The sequence below is a fragment of the Neoarius graeffei genome, chromosome 2 (genome assembly GCF_027579695.1).
Source record: "Neoarius graeffei isolate fNeoGra1 chromosome 2, fNeoGra1.pri, whole genome shotgun sequence".
In the NCBI taxonomy this organism is placed as follows: Eukaryota; Metazoa; Chordata; class Actinopteri; order Siluriformes; family Ariidae; genus Neoarius; species Neoarius graeffei.
Window position 1 is genome coordinate 550593 of NC_083570.1, and position 19338 is coordinate 569930.

Genomic DNA, 19338 nt, shown 5'->3' on the forward strand with positions numbered 1-19338 from the left:
TCGCCTCTCGTTGCTAGGCGGCAGTTACATGAAAGCCGCAAGCTTTCACAAGACTGATATCACGCCGACTTTATGATTATCATGTAGAATCTACAGCTCTACGTACCTTTATCTTATGTCGTTTCACGACACATGTTCTGACAGGAGGACCGTCTTTGGATCCGGCGTAGCTACTAGTAGACCCTTCCGGAATACTGGCAGTGTTGCCAGATTGGGAGGAATCCCGCCCAGTTGGGCGTTTTCAAGTGCATTTTGAACATATTTTGGGCTGGAAAACGTCAGCAGCATCTGGCAACACTGTGTCGGCACTGCTGATGGTAGTAACACACGTTTGTGCTGAACTGAACACCCAAGAGATTCCTTTAAGCTGGGAAGGGTGTCAAAACAATCCAAATCGAAGTGTTCAGAGCACAGGACGGATGTTGGTGAGGGCTCCCACTTGTCACGAGTGCGCCTGACTTGCAGCTCGGGATCTCTGGGAAACTTGAATAAACTTACCCCATCCTTGTGGGTTTTGGAGCAAAAGCCGGCAACACAACGCGAAGGCATAATAACTAATATACATGTCTAATAAAAATACTAATAATGACAAACTGAACACCTGTCGCATCAACAACAAACTGGTAAGTTAGGAGGAAGGTTCTTTCGCTGACGTCATATAGCTCCTCCTCCTCTTTCGTCTCCTGGGTGCTGCAGCCCCGTCAAATTTGCCCAAATAGCCGCGATTTTTATCATAACTTGTAAAATAGGCGCCTTCGTGAATTAATATATGGATCATCGGGAATTACTTTTTATGTTATAAAACATCGCCAAACGTGTCATCAGCACTTTAATACAGTATAACCTCTGAAATGTCTGGTTAGAAGATGCGTACGCACACACACACACGTACATTTCTATAAATAAATTTAAATCTTGTATTATATACAGTTGTAGTCAGAATATAAGATTAAATAACCCATTACACTAAATAAACAGGAGTCAGAAAGTCTTTGTGTAAACTGTTTATTTGTAGACGTCACCTCGACAGAAGAGTCAGGTAAAGTGTTACGAAACACCAGCTATAAAACTATAATGCTGAGCAGAGAAAATAAAAATAATTTAAAAATGAAAAAAGAAACTTTAATCAAAATATACAAGTGATTTATACATGAGTACATTTTTACAAAGCCAAGAGTTGTTCACTGAAAAACACAGCAAATAGAACCTCTCTCACACACACACACACACACACACACACGACAGGGGAAAAAACTAAAGATTAAAACTGAGGGTTTTTTTTTTTTAAAGCATAAAAAAGAAGCGTAATAAATACGAACAATGAGGAAATGAAAAATCACAGCAGCCATTCCACTGTGCGCACACACACACACACACACACACACACACACACACACACACACACACACACCAGAACCACAGGCAGCTCCAGGAAACTGTTACACTGACGTGGAGTCTGGAGACAGCAGGAAGCGCAGGGCCTGACGAAACCCAACACCAGCGGTGGAGTTCAGACGCTGTACACACACTCATGACACATCTGACACACACACACACACACACACACACACACACACACACACACACAGAGAGAAACAGAATGTTAAATAAAGAGCTGCAGCTCAAATCACACAGCAGTGCACTAAAAAACCTCAACCAAACCACATCTTACTGTTTCCATGACAACCAATCGCTGTGTGTGTGTGTGTGTGTGTGTGTGTGTGTGTAGTAACTCACAGCTAGGAGCTTGCTCTCCAAACCGGTGCATGATCTGATCATGAGTGAACTTCACAAATGCATCATATTGTTCTGCACAGAGGGAAAACACACACACACACACACACCAGTTCACTCACAGAACTAAAACATGGTATTGGTCCGTGCCCCAAATCAACCCCTCTCTCTGCTCCCTTATTCCCTACACCGGAGCACCAAGAGCACTCCGCAGTGTACACGAGACCAGAGAGAACCTCACTTTCACGGACAGGGTTCTAGAGTGTAGAACCGTTACAGAACCCCTCGCTGATACACTGTCAACAACTCCAACGTTCTACACCGCCGCAGACCCTCACCGCGTCCTCGCGTGTGTGTGTGTGTGTGTGTGCTGTAGAAGTCGTAAGTGCACCCTGCAGCAGTGTGACAGAGCAGAGCGCCCCCCTGTGGAGGTGATGGAGTTTACCTGCGAGTTTAGTAGAGAGAATTTCCTCATACTCCTCTCGCACTTTCTCCTCTCGTTCCTTCAGCAGACGCTCACAGATCAAACCCACCTGCTTCAGACTGAACAACGGCTGTTCCCATTTGCTGGGAGGCAACGCGCCCGCACACACACCTGACACACACACACACACACGGAAGAGTTAAATCTAATAATTAGTCATGAAGGAGGCGGTGTTTAGCAGTGTGTGCGGCGTGGCGTGTGATTAGTTACCTGTGATGGATGAGCTGGGCTGAGTGTCCATGTCTGTGAACGTGCTCTCCACGTGTCGTCTCTTCATGCGTTTGTACTCCTGTTTAATGTTCTGCAGAATTTCCTCTGAGGAGACAAAATGAACTCGCACTTACTTCACGACTCTGCGATCTGTAGTTTCACGGCAGTCGCACCGGAGACCACTCTGCACACGCACGTGAGGGTTAGTGTTCACGATTAACGTCAGGAAAAAACATCATGGAACATTTTTTGTGGTTACTTTAGCAGTTTCATGGTTCTCTCTCCTTATGATACATATATGCACTAACATGGCAGGGAAAAAAAACAAACTACGTTTTGCCGCCTATGTCGTCCCGTATTTATACAAAATTGAGTCATTCAGGATTCAGCCATGTTTTTGCTCGGCGTTAGCAACAGTTAGAGGTTTTTAGTTTCCTCCTGAAATGTTTTCTTTATTTCTTCTTCCTCAGGGGAGTAAAACTCGCTTTCGCCGTGAACACTGTCGTTATCGCTATCCATGCTGTACAATTAATGCTGTTCTCCTGAGAAATGCTGGCAAACATTTATAAGATTTTTGATAAGCTTATAAATAAATTTTATTTAAAAAAAAAAAAGACCTTCAGCATGCACTGCGGTGGGAGTGTGAAGCGGCTGGGATGAGAATCAGCACCTCCAAGTCCGAGGCCATGGTTCTCGACCGGAAAAGGGTGGCTTGCCCTCTCCAGGGTGGTGGGGAAGTCCTGCCTCAAGTATCTCGGTGAGTGAGGGAAGGATGGAGCGTGAGATCGACAGGCGGATCGGTGCAGCCTCCGCAGTGATGCGGTCGCTTTACCGGTCCGTCGTGGTGAAGAAGGAGCTGAGCCAAAAGGCGAAGCTCTCGATTTTACCGGTCGATCTACGTTCCGACTCTCACCTATGGGGTCATGAGCTTTGGGTAATGACTGAAAGAACAAGATCGCGGATACAAGCGGCCGAAATGAGTTTCCTTCGCAGGGTGAGAAGCGCAGTCACTCAGGAGGAGCTTGGAGTAGAGCCGCTGCTCCTCCACATCGAGAGGAATCAGCCGAGGTGGCTCGGGCATCTTTTTCGGATGCCTCCCTGGGGAGGTGTTCCAGGCATTTCCCACCAGGAAGACCCAGGACACACTGGAGGTACTATGCCTCTCGGCTGGCTTGGGAACGCCTCGGTGTTCTTCCCGAGGAGCTGGCCGAGGTGTCTGGGGAGAGGGAAGTTTGGGCTTCCATGCTCAGACTGCTGCCTCTGCGACCCGGCTCCGGATAAGCGGAAAAAGACGAGATGAAAAAAAAAAAAGATAAATGTTGACAAAAAATTATACTATGTTTGTTGTTGTTGTGAACGAGCGTGTCGCCAGAGGTCCGTAACCAGGGTCCGTATCGTAGGATACAGACCCGCTCGCCAGCCAATCAGAGCGCAGGATCCCCCTGAATAATAATATGACAGCACCATGAAGGAGGCAGTGAATTGTGTCATGTTTTTCACCTCAATAAATCACTGCATTGTCTTGTGACAGTGAGACCAATAATGAGATTCGCATCGCAGTTACGATGCAGATTTATTCCTTTCTTTGCTCCAGAAACAACACCAGCACATTTATGATGGCGAGACTCTGCTGGGCGCCTGGGGGACAGCAGTGAACCAGCGCTTTCACTTTACGCCACTACTGTCGGGTCACCGTCCGATATCACACTCCTTACGGTCTGGTGAATTAACATTAACACGGCGCCGCGGGTTGCTGCCTCGGCGTGTTGGCGAGCACCGTCTCGCCTTGTTTTGTTCGTAAACTCAGTTCACTGCTGCGATACTCGAACCTCTCACCAGAGAAGAGCTTGTGAACATCACGGGAACAACTCCAGCGGACTGATCACCAACTTCTCTGGTGTCTTCTGTGGAAACATTGGACATGCCTCACCTTTGCTCGCTGGGTGAGACGCCGGAGGAGAGGGAAACACGCCGGTGCGCTCGTACGCCTCCGTCGGTGCAGACGTCACACTCTGCTCACTACCTGTGATGTTTCTCTCGAACGTGCGCTCACTGTGCAACAAACCGGACGAACTCCAGCTGCTGGTGGAGAGAAACAGGGACGTTCACTCATCTTCTGTTTCATGCTTCTTCACGGAGACGTAGCCGGTCGGCTTCCGCCATTTCAGAGCCGACTGGAACACGGATCTCTCCGGCAAAACAAATCTGTTTTTATGTAAACAGCAGCTGGTGCAGTGACGCGTCAGTGATCCTGCAGCACCGCTCTCCTCACCCAGAATCAGTTTTCAGTAATATTAAACCCATCTCCCCTGGGAGTTGACTGGTAGGAGGTTGTGGTCCATTAGAACCAAAACCTCGGGGACTTCCGGTTGCGCGATGTGGTGTTAAGACGTGTGAGCCTGAGCTCCGATACTTTCCAGTTTATAACTTAACGAAAGTGCCTTTACCTTTCATGCCTCTTACATTAGGAGTGATATTGGAATATACTAGTACTTTACAGCTATTTGCAGGACAAAGAGTAATGCGCAAGATGAGGAAAACCAGTGGAAGAACAACGCCGTCCCCGACCGACAAATCTGCTGCTAGCAACATGGCGGATAGTCCTCCGCTAACCACTGAGACACTGGTTGTGGAGCTTGAAAAACTCCGAAAAACAATGACTGACGAACTGACTACTCTGTTGAGCAGCTCGTTGGAGTCTGTGCGTTCTTCTGTGGAGTCGATAGAGTCTACGCTAGTTACTCAGGCTGGTACAATCAGGGAAATGGAGTCTACCCTAACTGACCATAGCGACCGCGTTACGCAGCTCGAGCATGATATGTGCGTGCTTCAATCAACGGTGGAAACATTAATGGAGGAGAATGCTGCGCTCCAAACTAAGGTGGAAGATTTGGAATCTAGATCTAGGCGTCAAAACCTCCGTGTCCTGGGACTACCGGAGGGTACCGAGGGGAAGGACTGCAGAGACTTTATGGCCAAAATGTTCCATACCCTGCTGGGCGGACTGTTGTCTGAACTACCTGTATTGGATCGCGCTCACAGGAGCTTACAGAACCAGCCCAACAAACGAGCAGCCCCGCGCGCTCTGATTGTTAGGTTTCATAGATTCCTTGAAAAGGAAACGGTGCTGAAGTGGGCAAAAGCGCACAAAGATATTTCATACGAGGGCCACCGAATCAGAATTTTCGAGGATTTCAGCGCAGCAGTGGCGAAGAAGCGCTCAGCCTTTAACGATGTCAAAGGGCTCCTCTACAAAAAAGGCGTCAAGTTTGGCATGATCTACCCAGCCCGTCTCCGTCTCACTTACAGGAGCAGAGTGCACACCTTCGACTCCCCAGCGGACGCAGAGGCATTCTACGAGCGACACATCTCAACCACTGACCGTATACAGCCACTGGTTCCAATTACGGAGGACTCATCTGCCGCGGACCCGTCCGATTAAGCAACGCGCTGACCGCAGGTGATAGCCAGCCTTTGGCTGGCTGGTTTATTTGTTAAGAAAGAACATTTAGGGGCTGAATGTTTACCCTGACATAGTGAACTGCAAAAGACTTTTCAGTTTTTCTCCCCTTTTGTGTTCTTATAATTTTTTAGCAGTCATTTTTCTCTTTGACGCTTAGTTTACTATGTGATCCAGAGGGGTTTATTTTTACTCAGATATCTGGGTTAAAGCAACTGGTGCTGGCAACACTGCACTCTTTGAGGTCGCCATTTAGTGGCTATCTTGCTGTTTGCTTTTCAATGACGTGTTCTCTCTCCTTACAGCTCCATTTATTTCCTCACTTATTGATTATTTGCTGGTTCAATGTATAATGCCTTTTTAGTTCAGGAGCAGGATTAACACAACACAATTAATCGGATGCATGTTTACCATTTCTGGCTACTCGCCGCTCTGGCGGACGAGCTTCAGAATCATTTGTCTGTTATGTTTACTGTTTCAATTTTGGGGTTGGGGGGGTTGGGGGGTTGGGTGGTTTTTCTCTTAGGCCAATTGTCTCTTTTTTGTGTAATTTTTCCTTCTTGTTTTTCTTTCTCTTTTATTTATTTTTTTACCTTCCTTTTAACTTTGTGTCACGAATCCCCATTTTTACTTAAATTGTCTCTGATACAGCTCCCATATGATTCATGTAGAACTAATTATCTCCAAGACTTGATATAGATGTCAACTTCCTCTACAATGCAAGGTGGGTCGAATAGGCACCCCATTAAAATAGTTACCTGGAATGTACGTGGGTTAGGTGGGCCAATTAAACGATGTAAAGTTCTCTCACACTTAAAGAGCCTTTCTACTGGTATAGCTTTTTTGCAGGAGACGCACTTGCGCAGGGAAGATCAGGTGAGACTACGCAAACCTTGGGTTGGTCAGATTTTTCACTCCAATTTTAATAGTAAATCCAGAGGCGTGGCTATTTTAATTCATAAAAGAATTCAGTTTTCTCCTGACCAGATACACTCTGATCCCTGTGGCCGTTATATTATAGTTTCTGGCTTGCTCTTTAAAACTCCTGTGGTTTTAGCGAACTTATACGCACCAAACTGGGATTGCCCAAATTTCATGTCCACTGTTTTTTCTCATTTACCAAATTTGGATACTCATCAGCTAATCCTGGGTGGAGACTTTAACTGTGTCACTAACCCTGCTATTGATCGCTCTCAGTCTAAAACAGTAACACCATCAGCTATGTCTAAGTTTTTAACGCCTTTCATGGAACAAATTGGATGTGTTGACCCCTGGCGCTTTTTCCATCCCAGCGCGAAGGATTTCTCCTACTATTCTCCTGTCCATAAGGTTTACTCACGTATTGACTATTTTTTTATTGATAAATCTCTTCTACCTCTTGTTGGTACTACACAATACTCCGCCATTGTAATTTCTGACCACGCCCCCCACATTCTAGACCTGTGTTTACCATTAAGTTCCCTCAGTCATAAAGGTGGTTGGAGGCTTAATTCCAGCTTGCTTGCTGATTCTGATTTTTGTGATTATGTTTCTACAAACATTAATTTTTTCTTAGATACTAATAGATCTGAGCATGTATCGCCATCACTCTTATGGGAAACATTAAAAGCCTTCATTAGAGGGAGTATTATATCTTTTAGTTCTAATTTAGCTAAAAATAGAAGATTGAAGCAGCAAGAATTAACAGATGCCATTCTAAATATAGATAGGCAACAGGCATTATCAATTAATCCTGATTTAACTGCCAAGCGCTTACAGTTGCAGACTGAGTTTGACCTATTATCCACTGGGAAAGCAGAATACCTATTGCAGCGCACAAGAGCCACATATTATGAGCATGGGGATAGAGCTGGCCGCCTTTTAGCCTCACAGTTGAGACACGAATATGCTTCACGTTTTATTTCACAGATTTTTGACACTTCTCATAATCTGACTACAGACCCCGCCTCCATAAATTCCGCCTTTTCCTCTTTCTATTCTACTCTTTACCAATCAGAACCTCCTTCTAATAGCTTTTCCATGGACTCATTTCTAGATAACTTAGAATTTCCAACTTTAAGTGAGGATATGTCGGGAAGTTTAGATGAACCCCTTAAGTTAGAAGAAATCACCTCCTGCATAGCCCAAATGCGGAGTAACAAAGCCCCTGGCCCAGATGGCTATCCAGTGGAGTTTTTTAAGAAGTTTTCTATTCAACTAGCCCCTTTACTACTGGATGTCTATAATGACTCATTGGAGCAGGGAATTTTACCTCCAACTCTCAATCAGGCTTTGATTTCCCTTATATTAAAGAAAGACAAGGACCCAAATCTATGCGGCAGCTACAGACCCATCAGTCTTCTTAACAACGATGTTAAAATTCTGGCGAAGGTGCTAGCACGTAGACTGGAGACATGTCTCCCTAAAATTATTTCAGAAGACCAAACAGGTTTTATCCTGGGCCGTCAACTATCATTTAGTGTACGCAGACTCTTGAACGTGGTTTTATCTCCTTCTGCCTCTCCAACCCCTGAGCTGGTCATTTCCCTTGACGCAGAAAAAGCGTTTGATCGCGTAGAATTTAATTACTTATTTTCTGTATTGCACAGGTTTGGGTTTGGAACTAAATTCATTTCTTGGATTCGTCTTCTGTACTCTGCCCCAACTGCTAGTGTTAAAACCAACTCTGATATATCTCCTGCCTTCCCTCTAACACGTGGCACACGTCAGGGGTGTCCCTTGTCACCTTTATTATTTGCAATAGCCATAGAACCACTTTCAATTGCCTTGAGAACTTCCCCACTATTCTCTGGTATTATTAGAGGAGGCCTTGAACATAGAGTCTCGCTCTATGCCGATGATTTATTGTTATATGTGTGTGACCCTCTTAACTGCACTGAGAAAATAGTGGATTTACTTAAGACATTTGGAACATTCTCAGGTTATAAATTGAACATTGATAAGAGTCTCTGTTTTCCTGTCAATCAATCTGCTAAATTAATCCCTCCAGGTACACTACCCTTTCAGTTATCCCCTAATAGCTTTAAATATTTAGGCGTCAATATCTCTCATTCACTTAGCTCTCTTCATAAAAACAATTTCATAAAACTTGTTGAGAATATAAAAGCAGATCTTCAGAGATGGCATGCTTTACCCCTTTCTCTTGTTGGCCGAATTGAGACAATTAAAATGAATGTGTTACCCCGTATCTTATTTCTGTTTCAGACACTCCCTCTTTTTCTTCCGAAATCTTTTTTTAAGTCACTGGACAGAAGTGTGTCCTCTTTTATTTGGAATGGCAAGATCCCCAGGATTCAGAAAAGAATGTTAGAGAGACCCAAGCTGGTTGGGGGTTTTGCTCTACCAAACATGCTGTTATACTATTGGGCCGCTAACATTCAAATGCTTAAGAAATGGTGTCATTACCCAGACATTAACTGGTGTGTAATAGAAGCAAACTCTTGCATTACATCTTCACTACCAGCCTTGCTTTTTGGTCCTCTCTCTATACGCCCTTCTCAACACACTAATAATCCTTTGGTGCGTTCCTCCTTAAAAATCTGGAAGCAGTTTAGAAATCACTTTGGTTTAAAAGCTCCATCTGTCCTTCTTCCCATCTGCAATAATCACTTGTTCTTACCTTCCAGTATAGATAAGACCTTCATGTTGTGGAGAAATATGGGCCTGGTCTCTTTCAATGACCTATACTCAGTTAATTCTTTTGTAAGCTTTGCTGACCTGGTCAAAAACCGTGGTGTCTCAAATCAAGGTCTTTTTAGATATTTTCAATTAAGAGACTTTGCAAAAACTCATTTCACTTCCTTCCCTACATTGCCAGAAAAAACTCTGTTGGAAGACATTATGTACAATCCAGTTATAAACAGCCGCATTTCCTCAATACACAATCTCCTCCTCTCATCCCAGTTGTCTCCTCTGTTATGGCTTAAGGAGAATTGGGAAAAGGAACTTGGTCTTCCATTGGAAGATGTCTGGTGGATGGATGTCTTGGCCAGGATTAACACCACCTGTATTTGTGCACGAATGAGTCTTATTCAGTTCAAAGTGGTTTTCAGACTTCACTACACCAGGGCCAGGCTGAAAAAACTGTTCCCTGAAGCGGATGATCTCTGCATCAGGTGTTCTCACTCTCCAGCAGATCATACACACACTTTCTACACCTGTACCAAACTTAATGCTTTCTGGTTATCTTTCTTCACCACCCTCTCTGAAGTCCTGAATATTCCTATCTCCCCATGTCCTTTAATTGCAATTTTTGGTGTGTCCCCTGTTTTAGGGAAATTTAACAGTTACCAAGCTGATGTTATTGCATTTGCTGCACTAATAGCCAAACGTCAAATACTTCTTCACTGGAAGAGCCCTAAACCACCTGGCTCTTGTTCCTGGCTTGGAGAGCTTATGTCTTTCCTACACCTAGAGAAAATAAAGCATACTGTTAGAGGATCTTTGAGAACATTCTATAAAACGTGGGAGCCCCTCCTTTCCTATGATCTATTTAACATAAACTAACAATTAGACATTGAAGACTAGTGACACTTTCCCCCTTTTTTTTATTTTTATTTATTGTACATATTGTTTTAAATTGTTTGCTTTTTATTAGTAGTAGTATCATTATTTTATGTTTATTATTATTATTTATTTATTTATTTATTTATTTTTCACTCTGCTTCATTTTAATGTCTTTGTTGTCTTTGTGTATATGTATGTATCTTTATGGGTAGATATGCATCTACTAGTTCAGGCCGATTTGCCCTTTCTTTATAATAGTTTGTTTCATTTTCAGTTCATGGGAATTATTGGGTTGGGGAGGGTGGGTGTTTTGGGTGTTGGGTTCTTGATTTAAAAACAAAAACAAACCCATGGCCTGTAAACATTTTATACTTTGACTGTGATTCTCTTTGTGGTTTGTCCAATAAACATATTAAAAAAAAAAAAAAAAAAAAGAACCAAAACCTCACGCCTCATCAATAAGGCCCGAGACCCTCCTGACTCTCAACTCTAACACTTCATTCTGTGGCGTTAACGCACTTCGTCTCTGAACCACGACCTTCTTCATTCTGTCAACTTTATTGCGCATTCTGGGTCACACCGCACAGCTCGGACTTCAAAAGAACCCGGACACGGACTCCTTAAATACGTCCGCTTTTCAAACTTGGACATTCTTCTTATTTTTGTTCTATTTATTAAAAAAACTACTTTTGTCTTTTTTTGTTCTTCTATCTTAACTTTTCAAGCACCAACCACCAAAACAGAGTCCTTGTATGCATGTCGGAACGGACTCGGCAGTAAACGCTGTTCTGATTCTGATTCCGGCTGTGATATGATTAATAATGTGCAGCGCTGTTTATTCAATTAACACAATCTGATTGTTAGTAAACGGCTTTAAACCAAAAGTGACGCTGTTTATCTGCGTAAACACACGGACTCAGCTTTACTCAGCATTTGTACAAAATGTTTAGGTGGTTTTTTTTCGGGGCTTTTTTCACCTTTATTGGATAGGACAGTGTAGAGACAGGAAGTGAGCGGGAGAGAGAGACACGGGGAGGGATCAGGAAATGACCTCGGGTCGGAATCGAACCCGGGTCCCTGGATTTATGGTATAGCGCCTTATCCACCTGAGCCACGACGCCCCCTGTACAAAATGTTTAGGTCAAAATTTCTGCCTGGAGGTTTAAAGAGTCTGGGCTGCGAACTCATCAGTCTGCAAGTTCACTAGTGAACTGGATAGTGAGTTATGATCAGTGACTATTTTAAACCTGATTAACTGTCCTTTAATTAACCGATCAGTCAGCTCTGAGGAAATAAACTGCTCAATAACTGTTGATGAGGTCGGTGTCACTGATGAACTCCCTCCACTGCAGCTGTTCCACTTAGTTAGTGAGTTAGTATTAGTAATAGTGAGCATGCTGGCTGCTGTGTTAGTTAGTTAGTTAGTTAGTTAGTTAGTTAGTTAGTTAGTTAGTAGTGAGCATGCTGGCTGCTGTGTTAGTTAGTGAGTTAGTATTAGTAGTAGTGAGCATGCTGGCTGCTGTGTTAGTTAGTTAGTTAGTTAGTTAGTTAGTTAGTTAGTTAGTTAGTTAGTTAGTGAGCATGCTGGCTGCTGTGTTAGTTAGTGAGTTAGTATTAGTAGTAGTGAGCATGCTGGCTGCTGTGTTAGTTAGTTAGTTAGTTAGTTAGTAGTAGTGAGCATGCTGGCTGCTGTGTTAGTTAGTTAGTTAGTTAGTTAGTTAGTTAGTTAGTAGTAGTGATCATGCTGGCTGCTGTGTTAGTTAGTTAGTTAGTAATAGTGATCATGTTGGCTGCTGTGTTAGTTAGTTAGTTAGTATTAGTAGTAGTGAGCATGCTGGCTGCTGTGTTAGTTAGTTAGTTAGTTAGTTAGTTAGTTAGTTAGTTAGTTAGTTAGTTAGTAGTAGTGATCATGCTGGCTGCTGTGTTAGTTAGTTAGTTAGTATTAGTTAGTAGTGATCATGCTGGCTGCTGTGTTAGTTAGTTAGTTAGTTAGTTAGTTAGTTAGTAATAGTGATCATGCTGGCTGCTGTGTTAGTTAGTTAGTTAGTTAGTTAGTTAGTTAGTATTAGTAGTAGTGAGCATGCTGGCTGCTGTGTTAGTTAGTTAGTTAGTTAGTTAGTTAGTTAGTATTAGTAGTAGTGATCATGCTGGCTGCTGTGTTAGTTAGTTAGTTAGTTAGTTAGTATTAGTAGTAGTGAGCATGCTGGCTGCTGTGTTAGTTAGTTAGTTAGTTAGTAATAGTGATCATGCTGGCTGCTGTGTTAGTTAGTGAGTTAGTATTAGTTAGTAGTGATCATGCTGGCTGCTGTGTTAGTGCAGCAGGACAGAGGGAGAAGAGAAGTGCAGTGAAGTGCTGCCAGGGGGTGGGGTCTCACCTGGAGTGGGCGTGGTGTTGACCTGTCCGAAAGGTGAGGGTTGGAGGCGCAGGTATTTCTGCGGGGAGGAGGAGGATGAGGATGAGGAGAGGGGTGACACCGGGACACAGCGCCTCCTCTTCGGGGAGTTCTGCTTCATCACCGGGTCAAACTCCAGGGAGCGTTTCAGAGTGGCTCCGCACGCCATCAGTCCGCGCTCACAGCAGCAGCAATCCGCGGCGGCTCGGGCTCTGATCCAATCCCCTCGCTGACCGACTCTGATCCAATCCCCTCACCGACCGGCTCTGATCGACCACAAACTCGCCGATTCCCTCAGATTGAGTCGCGGGGCTCCGAGCGCTCCTCTCCGACCGCCACCGCCGGCTGCTCACGAGGAGTTCCGGATAACCGGCCAGGCGGACGGGAGCTCGCGCGCATGCGCAGTGTCACAGCGCGGTGGCTGCCGGGAGCTGGAGTTCACAGCGTCCTCGAGCTCCTCATCCGAGCAGCTGTGCGGAACTTCATGACCCACAGTGCACCGCGAGCAGCCGCCTCTCCTCAGCGCCGCCATTGGTGCTCCGGGATGATTTGTGGCGTTTAAAAAAAGCGGAGAGGAGTTTAAACCCCAAACTTCCTGTTTAAGCTCCAGACTGGAACAAGAGCGAGGCGGGGACATGTTTATAGACTGGAATCCCCCGGGCTCGAGGCGGAACCAGAACCAGAACTAATCACCGGCTGACGAATCATTCCGTTCATCTCAACAAGAGCCAAAGGAAGTGAGGAGAGGTTTACACCAGTCTGCTGTTAACCCGCCCTGTTTCCTCCTTCCCCACTGAGGGCTGAGATCCACCCGGGGCCCGCTGTGGAACTGATCACAGCTCAGCCATCACAATCAGCCACGGGATCAAGAAAGCACAAGCTACACTTACAACAAACACAAAACTTACAGTGAGAGAGGTTTCATTCACCCTAAACAACAACAGCAGGACACATTACTATAATCAACACGCTCCGGAGTAAACAGATCAATCAGGAGATCATTAAAATGGATAACAGCGAGGCCTGTTTTTGTGTGTGTGTGTGTGTGTGTCTTGCACTTGCAAATTGCTAATGAAGGAAAGAATAAGCAGTGACGACATACTGATGCCTCCATCTCAGCTTCATTACAACATACACACATCATAATAACTCTGTGTATTATTATTATTAACAGTAGTAATAGCATTAACATAAATAGGCATGTAATGATATATCATGTGACAAATTTATGACAATTCAACTCAGTGAAATGAATAATAAAAGGTGATTATCATCAGGGTGTGGAATCTCTGAGCTGTTCCTCGCTGTAATTGTGTTGTTTAGACAGCAGGGGGCGCAATAATGTAAAATCTCGTGGGATGGACATGACTTCATTGTGGGTGGAAGTAACACAGCTCTAATGCTGCAAACACAATAAACAGGCGTGAAAGAGCTGCTGGTGTGATTGTGTACAAATTGATTTAACAAGAAATCGTCGCTCTGTCTCTTTTCTACAGACTCTGATGAAAGATAAAGCAAAACAAATGGAGGCAGAACAAATGTTCATAAAAGTTTATCAAGAAAATGAATAGTTTTTACCTTTTTCATTTTTAATAAAAGGAATATTAGTTGAGATGCTATTATATTTTACTCCAGCCTTTGCAAATGGGGGTAAATAATTACTGTTGGTTATTAAGAAAATGAAACAAAAGGGTCTTTTTTTATTTAACAAAAGGAATATTTAAGATAATATCTGGGCGGCACGGTGGTGTAGTGGTTAGCGCTGTCACCTCACAGCAAGAAGGTCCGGGTTCGAGCCCCGTGGCCGGCGAGGGCCTTTCTGTGCGGAGTTTGCATGTTCTCCCCGTGTCCGCGTGGGTTTCCTCCGGGTGCTCCGGTTTCCCCCACAGTCCAAAGACATGCAGGTTAGGTTAACTGGTGACTCTAAATTGAGCGTAGGTGTGAATGGTTGTGTGTCAGACCTGGCGACTTGTCCAGGGTGTACCCCGCCTTTCACCTGCAACCCTGTACAGGATAAGCGGCTACAGATAATGGATGGATTTTTTTTGGTAATAAAATTGTGTTCATTTAATTTGTTTTTCCAAAAAAAATATCCTGAATTGAATGGACTGGTGAATTGTGTGAATCATTACATGTCTAAACATAAAATAAAGCAGCTACACATCCATTTAAGCTCAGTGAATAATATCCCTCATTAAATTAATTTATTCACGTACAACAAATAAAGCATGCACAATCATATAATAAAGGGAAAAAATGCCTAAAATGGGGTGGCACGGTGGTGTAGTGGTTAGCGCTGTCGCCTCACAGCAAAAAGGTTCCGGGTTCAAGCTCAGCGGCCGGCGAGGGCCTTTCTGTGCGGAGTTTGCATGTTCTCCCCGTGTCCGTGTGGGTTTCCTCCGGGTGCTCCGGTTTCCCCCGCAGTCCAAAGACATCAGTGGCGGCTGCTGGTTTTTAAAACAGGGGAAGCCCATCTTTTGACCAAACTAAATTTCCCTGAGAGGGCTTCATCAAAAGACATGGCCAACAGTACATTTTATTAGTCACAGGAGACCCAGTCAACCAGTTCACATTTTCATACCAAGACACCTGAAAAGACCTGTTGTTATGACCTGCTGATTTTTTTTTTTAAGATATTTTTTTGGGCTTTTTGCACCTTTATTGGATAGGACAGTGTAGAGACAGGAAATGAGCGGGAGAGAGAGAGACGGGAAGAGATCGGGAAATGACCTCGGGCCGGAATCGAACCCGGGTCGCCCGCATTCATGGTATGGCGCCTTAACCACCTGAGCCACGACGATTTTTGAATGAGATTAAGCTTGGGCTTTGGTCTGCCTTCCTCTTTAATTCTCACTTTCACCTCATATGGCAGAGCGTCAAAACGTTTTGACAAAAGCATGTCCACGACGTTTGCCATTATAGCAGATAGATACCTGCTGTTAGCAGCTAGCATTGCAGATCCCAATAAGGCTCAAGCTAGCCTACAACCACGTTGATTGAACTACAAATGAAATAAACGAGTGAATTCACGAATGATCAAACTGATAGAATGGATGAAAGTTAACGGAGCACAACGAGTAATATTTACATTTATTTACAGAGTAATGTACAGAGACATCAATGAGAAGAACCGTTTATATGAAAAGACTTTGGCACACGTCTACACTTTCTCGACATCCGCTAGGGACTGACTGATCATGCTTACCGTGTTCCTCGCCGACGCCGAAGTACAGCGACCGCCCTCCTCATGTCTTTCAAACACCACCTCCAATAATCCTTTATCAGCCGGCTTCTTGGCCCGCCCATGTCCCGTTTACCCCCAGAGATACCCGGCTTCCCCGGAAGTGACGATTTTGTCGACGTTAACCAATAACAACTAGCCGAAATTGGCTGTTCAGAGCCGTCTCGTAGACTGCAACGGATACCCGGCTGCCAGTCCATAGAGCCCATTGAAATAAGAAAGGTTACAGCCTGGCAGCAAAGGTGATTCTCGTAGTGAACTGCAAGTTCGTCAGACATCACTCAAATAAGTTACAGGATGACATAGGGATAGTTATGAACGTAAATACAATCTTGGGCATATATTATGTTATGCAAGTTATTGTTTTAATGAGAATTCAACGTCGTAGACGCCGCAGTTTGGTGAGAGAATTTTAGGGGAAGTTCGGCTTCCCTTGTTGTCTCTGAGAAATCGCCCCTGAAAGACATGCAGGTTAGGCTAACTGGTGACTCTAAATTGACCGTAGGTGTGAATGTGAGGCGACTTGTCCAGGACTACGTTCAGACTGCACCCTGAAACGACCCATATCCGATTTTTTTGCCCATATGCGACCTGTATCCGATTTGTTATTGACAATCTGAACGACACAGATCCGATTTTTTTCACATGCGACCCAGGCCGCTTGGATATGTGGTCCTAATTCCGATGCATATCCGTTATTTTCACATGCGACTGCAGTCTGACCGGACAGGTCGCATTCATGCGACCTACACGTCATCAACAAGAGACAAACGTCACTATTCTGCGTTGGCTAATCCCGCCTCTTTGGTGGAAAACAACAACATTTGTACAGTTTTCAGAATTTAAATAGACTTTTATAGAATTGATCAAGCTAATGGTGGATTTGGTAGGGACCTGGATGTTGATCTGTTAGCCTGATTAAATAAAACAGTTTCTATAACTGATTTATAACTTAAACCATCCTGGATTATAAGATTATAAGATTGTTCTGGAAATTTCCAGTAATTTGACACCTTCGGTCTCATTAGTCTGCTGCCCACATTAATCAGATTATTGTGTGAGTTCCGCCGCCGCCACAAAAACCACATCGCCAGGTCTCGCCTCATCTCCATGCTTTACTTGCAAACTTGAAGAGTGCGCTTTTTTTTTGTTTATGTATTACGTAGATGTGCTTATTACGTGTCAATTTGCGCATGCGGGACACTTTTGGTCGTTTTCCGTTCATATTGGAGATCGCATACAAGTCTCATATAATTGGTAATGTGAACGGCCTAACAAAAAAATCGGATTTCACAACAAATCGGATATGGGTCGTTTCAGGTTGCAGTCTGAACGTAGTGCAGGGTGAACCCCGCCTCTCACCCATAGTCAGCTGGGATAGGATAATGGTCGTCTGGCTAACGCAACTTCAAAGCTCTGCGAGCTATTGGTCTGGCAAAGATATTAAGCCCAACCGTTTCCCAAAGTGCGTGGTTGACCCGCCTCCCTGAAATGCCTCAGTCGAAGCCAGAAAAGGCTGTGACGAAGCTTAAACCAATCATATCACTCTTTCCTCTGACATATGTGATGTGACGGAAACTGCTTGAGTAACAGGAAGAAGATAAATACCTCCAGGGCTGCTCTTTGCTCCGTTTTCAATGAGAACTTCCCGTTGAATGCTTTCAATACAGCATCTACCGCTGTGTTAAAGGCTTGCCGCTGCTCCATGTTCGTGATGTGAATGAAGCGCTTCCGGCATAGATTCTGTAAACAATCTATGGCTTCCGGTCGCAGTTCTACTACGTCACTGCCTTGAACACGCCTCTACCCAGGGCCGTTGGAGATGCTCAAAGTTGATTGGCTCCCGATTTTTCGGGAGCTTGGAAGAGCTGGAGATAGCCTGCCTGGCCAGACTAAGGGCCTCTGCATGCTCTTGCGACAAGGCTTTCGCAGATAGCTTTTCGCAGACAGTTGTAATTTATCGTTGAGCGGGGAGTAATAGGCGTGCGCGATGTTATTCACCGCCACAACGCAAGGGGGCGCGAAGTCGTGAAATCGCTAGGAGTAGTTGGTGGGTGTGGTTAGTGGAGTGTTTATCCTCCGGTTACTTATAATGACTAGAACTGGAGTCGTATAGATGTACGTATTTCCTCACTTCCTCAATCAACCGCTCTTCAAGCTGCTCCATCTTCGCTCGTGTTTTTAAAAATGGCGGTCGTGTAAACAAACCAAACTGGGAAAGTAGGGAAGCGGAAGTGCGTGTACAGCGGATATAGAGTGGACCAATCAGAGCCCTCTTGTTTGCGACGCTGTCTGCGGTGGTCACAATTTTTGGGAGGTGCGCGCAGAGCGTCTGCGAAGGGGGGGGGGGGGGCTTTGCAGACACCACACAGATTTAATACTTGTCATTTTTAGGGCATACCTAACAACATGTGTTTTCTTTCTCTCTCTCTCCCCCCCAATCTGTCCCTCTGAGTTACATGTCGGTCCTGGGATTGAGATGCTGGCCTCTTCTGCCCCTCGGACCTGCTTGATCCATCCTGGTGCCCTGTGTCTGGTCGGAGTTTTATCGCACCACTCCTGTGAAGGACGGCCCCATGAGGACAGTTGAGGGTTATACCTGGAGGATGCTCTTGACTTTTATGGCTGAGGACTACACTTGTCTTGCTAACTTTAGGACTGCAGTAGTCATGAACAGTTTTGCACTCAAGTTTCCATCAATGAAGAGTTATAACATCAACGAAACTGTCCTCATGTTAAAGCTGTTAATATTATAGTCAGGCTGTCTGTTGTTGCCCAAATGAGGATGGGTTCCCTTTTGAGTCTGGTTCCTCTCGAGGTTTCTTCCTCATGTCGTCTGAGGGAGTTTTTCCTTGTCACCGTCGCCACAGGCTTCATCATTGGGGATAGATTAGGGATAAAATTAGCTCATGTTTTAAGTTGTTCAAATTCTGTAAAGCTGCTTTGCGACAATGTTTATTGTTAAAAGCGCGATACAAATAAACTAGTGCTGTCAAAAATGTCGCGTTATTAACGCGTTAACTTGACTCAATTTTAACGGCGATAATTTTTTTATCGCGAGATTAACGCTCTGTGACATGATGCCACGCCCCGCACAGCCAGAGTCCTCTGCCCTCCCCCGAAGAGCCACGGTGCTCGGCTTAGGTTTCGTTTTCCCATCGGCGGCTCCAGCCCCACTTTGCAGTGGCTGTGACAAGACGTGTTATGCTCTGCAATAAAAAAAAAAAAAAACATTGGTACAACCAGTGTTCGAACTATGCCGATATTTTCGGGGGGTCCCTTTATTCCCTTGGGGGGGGGTGCTTGCGCT

At 44.6% G+C, this 19338-nt stretch overlaps 1 protein-coding gene and 1 long non-coding RNA gene across 2 annotated transcripts; both read right to left on the reverse strand.

The window, feature by feature from the left end:
• Window positions 1-988: 988 nt before the first annotated feature.
• Window positions 989-13195, reverse strand: akirin2 (akirin 2). Its single transcript, XM_060913542.1, has 5 exons — window positions 12770-13195; window positions 2429-2533; window positions 2180-2329; window positions 1738-1809; window positions 989-1540 (listed from the first exon to the last, which is right to left on the reverse strand). The coding sequence occupies exons 1-5, from the start codon at window positions 12954-12956 to the stop codon at window positions 1530-1532; spliced, it is 525 nt and encodes a 174-aa protein (XP_060769525.1). The 5' UTR covers window positions 12957-13195; the 3' UTR covers window positions 989-1529.
• Window positions 3034-12762, reverse strand: LOC132876820 (uncharacterized). Its single transcript, XR_009652526.1, has 2 exons — window positions 10839-12762; window positions 3034-4782 (listed from the first exon to the last, which is right to left on the reverse strand). It is a non-coding gene; the product is annotated as an uncharacterized LOC132876820 (long non-coding RNA).
• Window positions 13196-19338: the final 6143 nt, after the last annotated feature.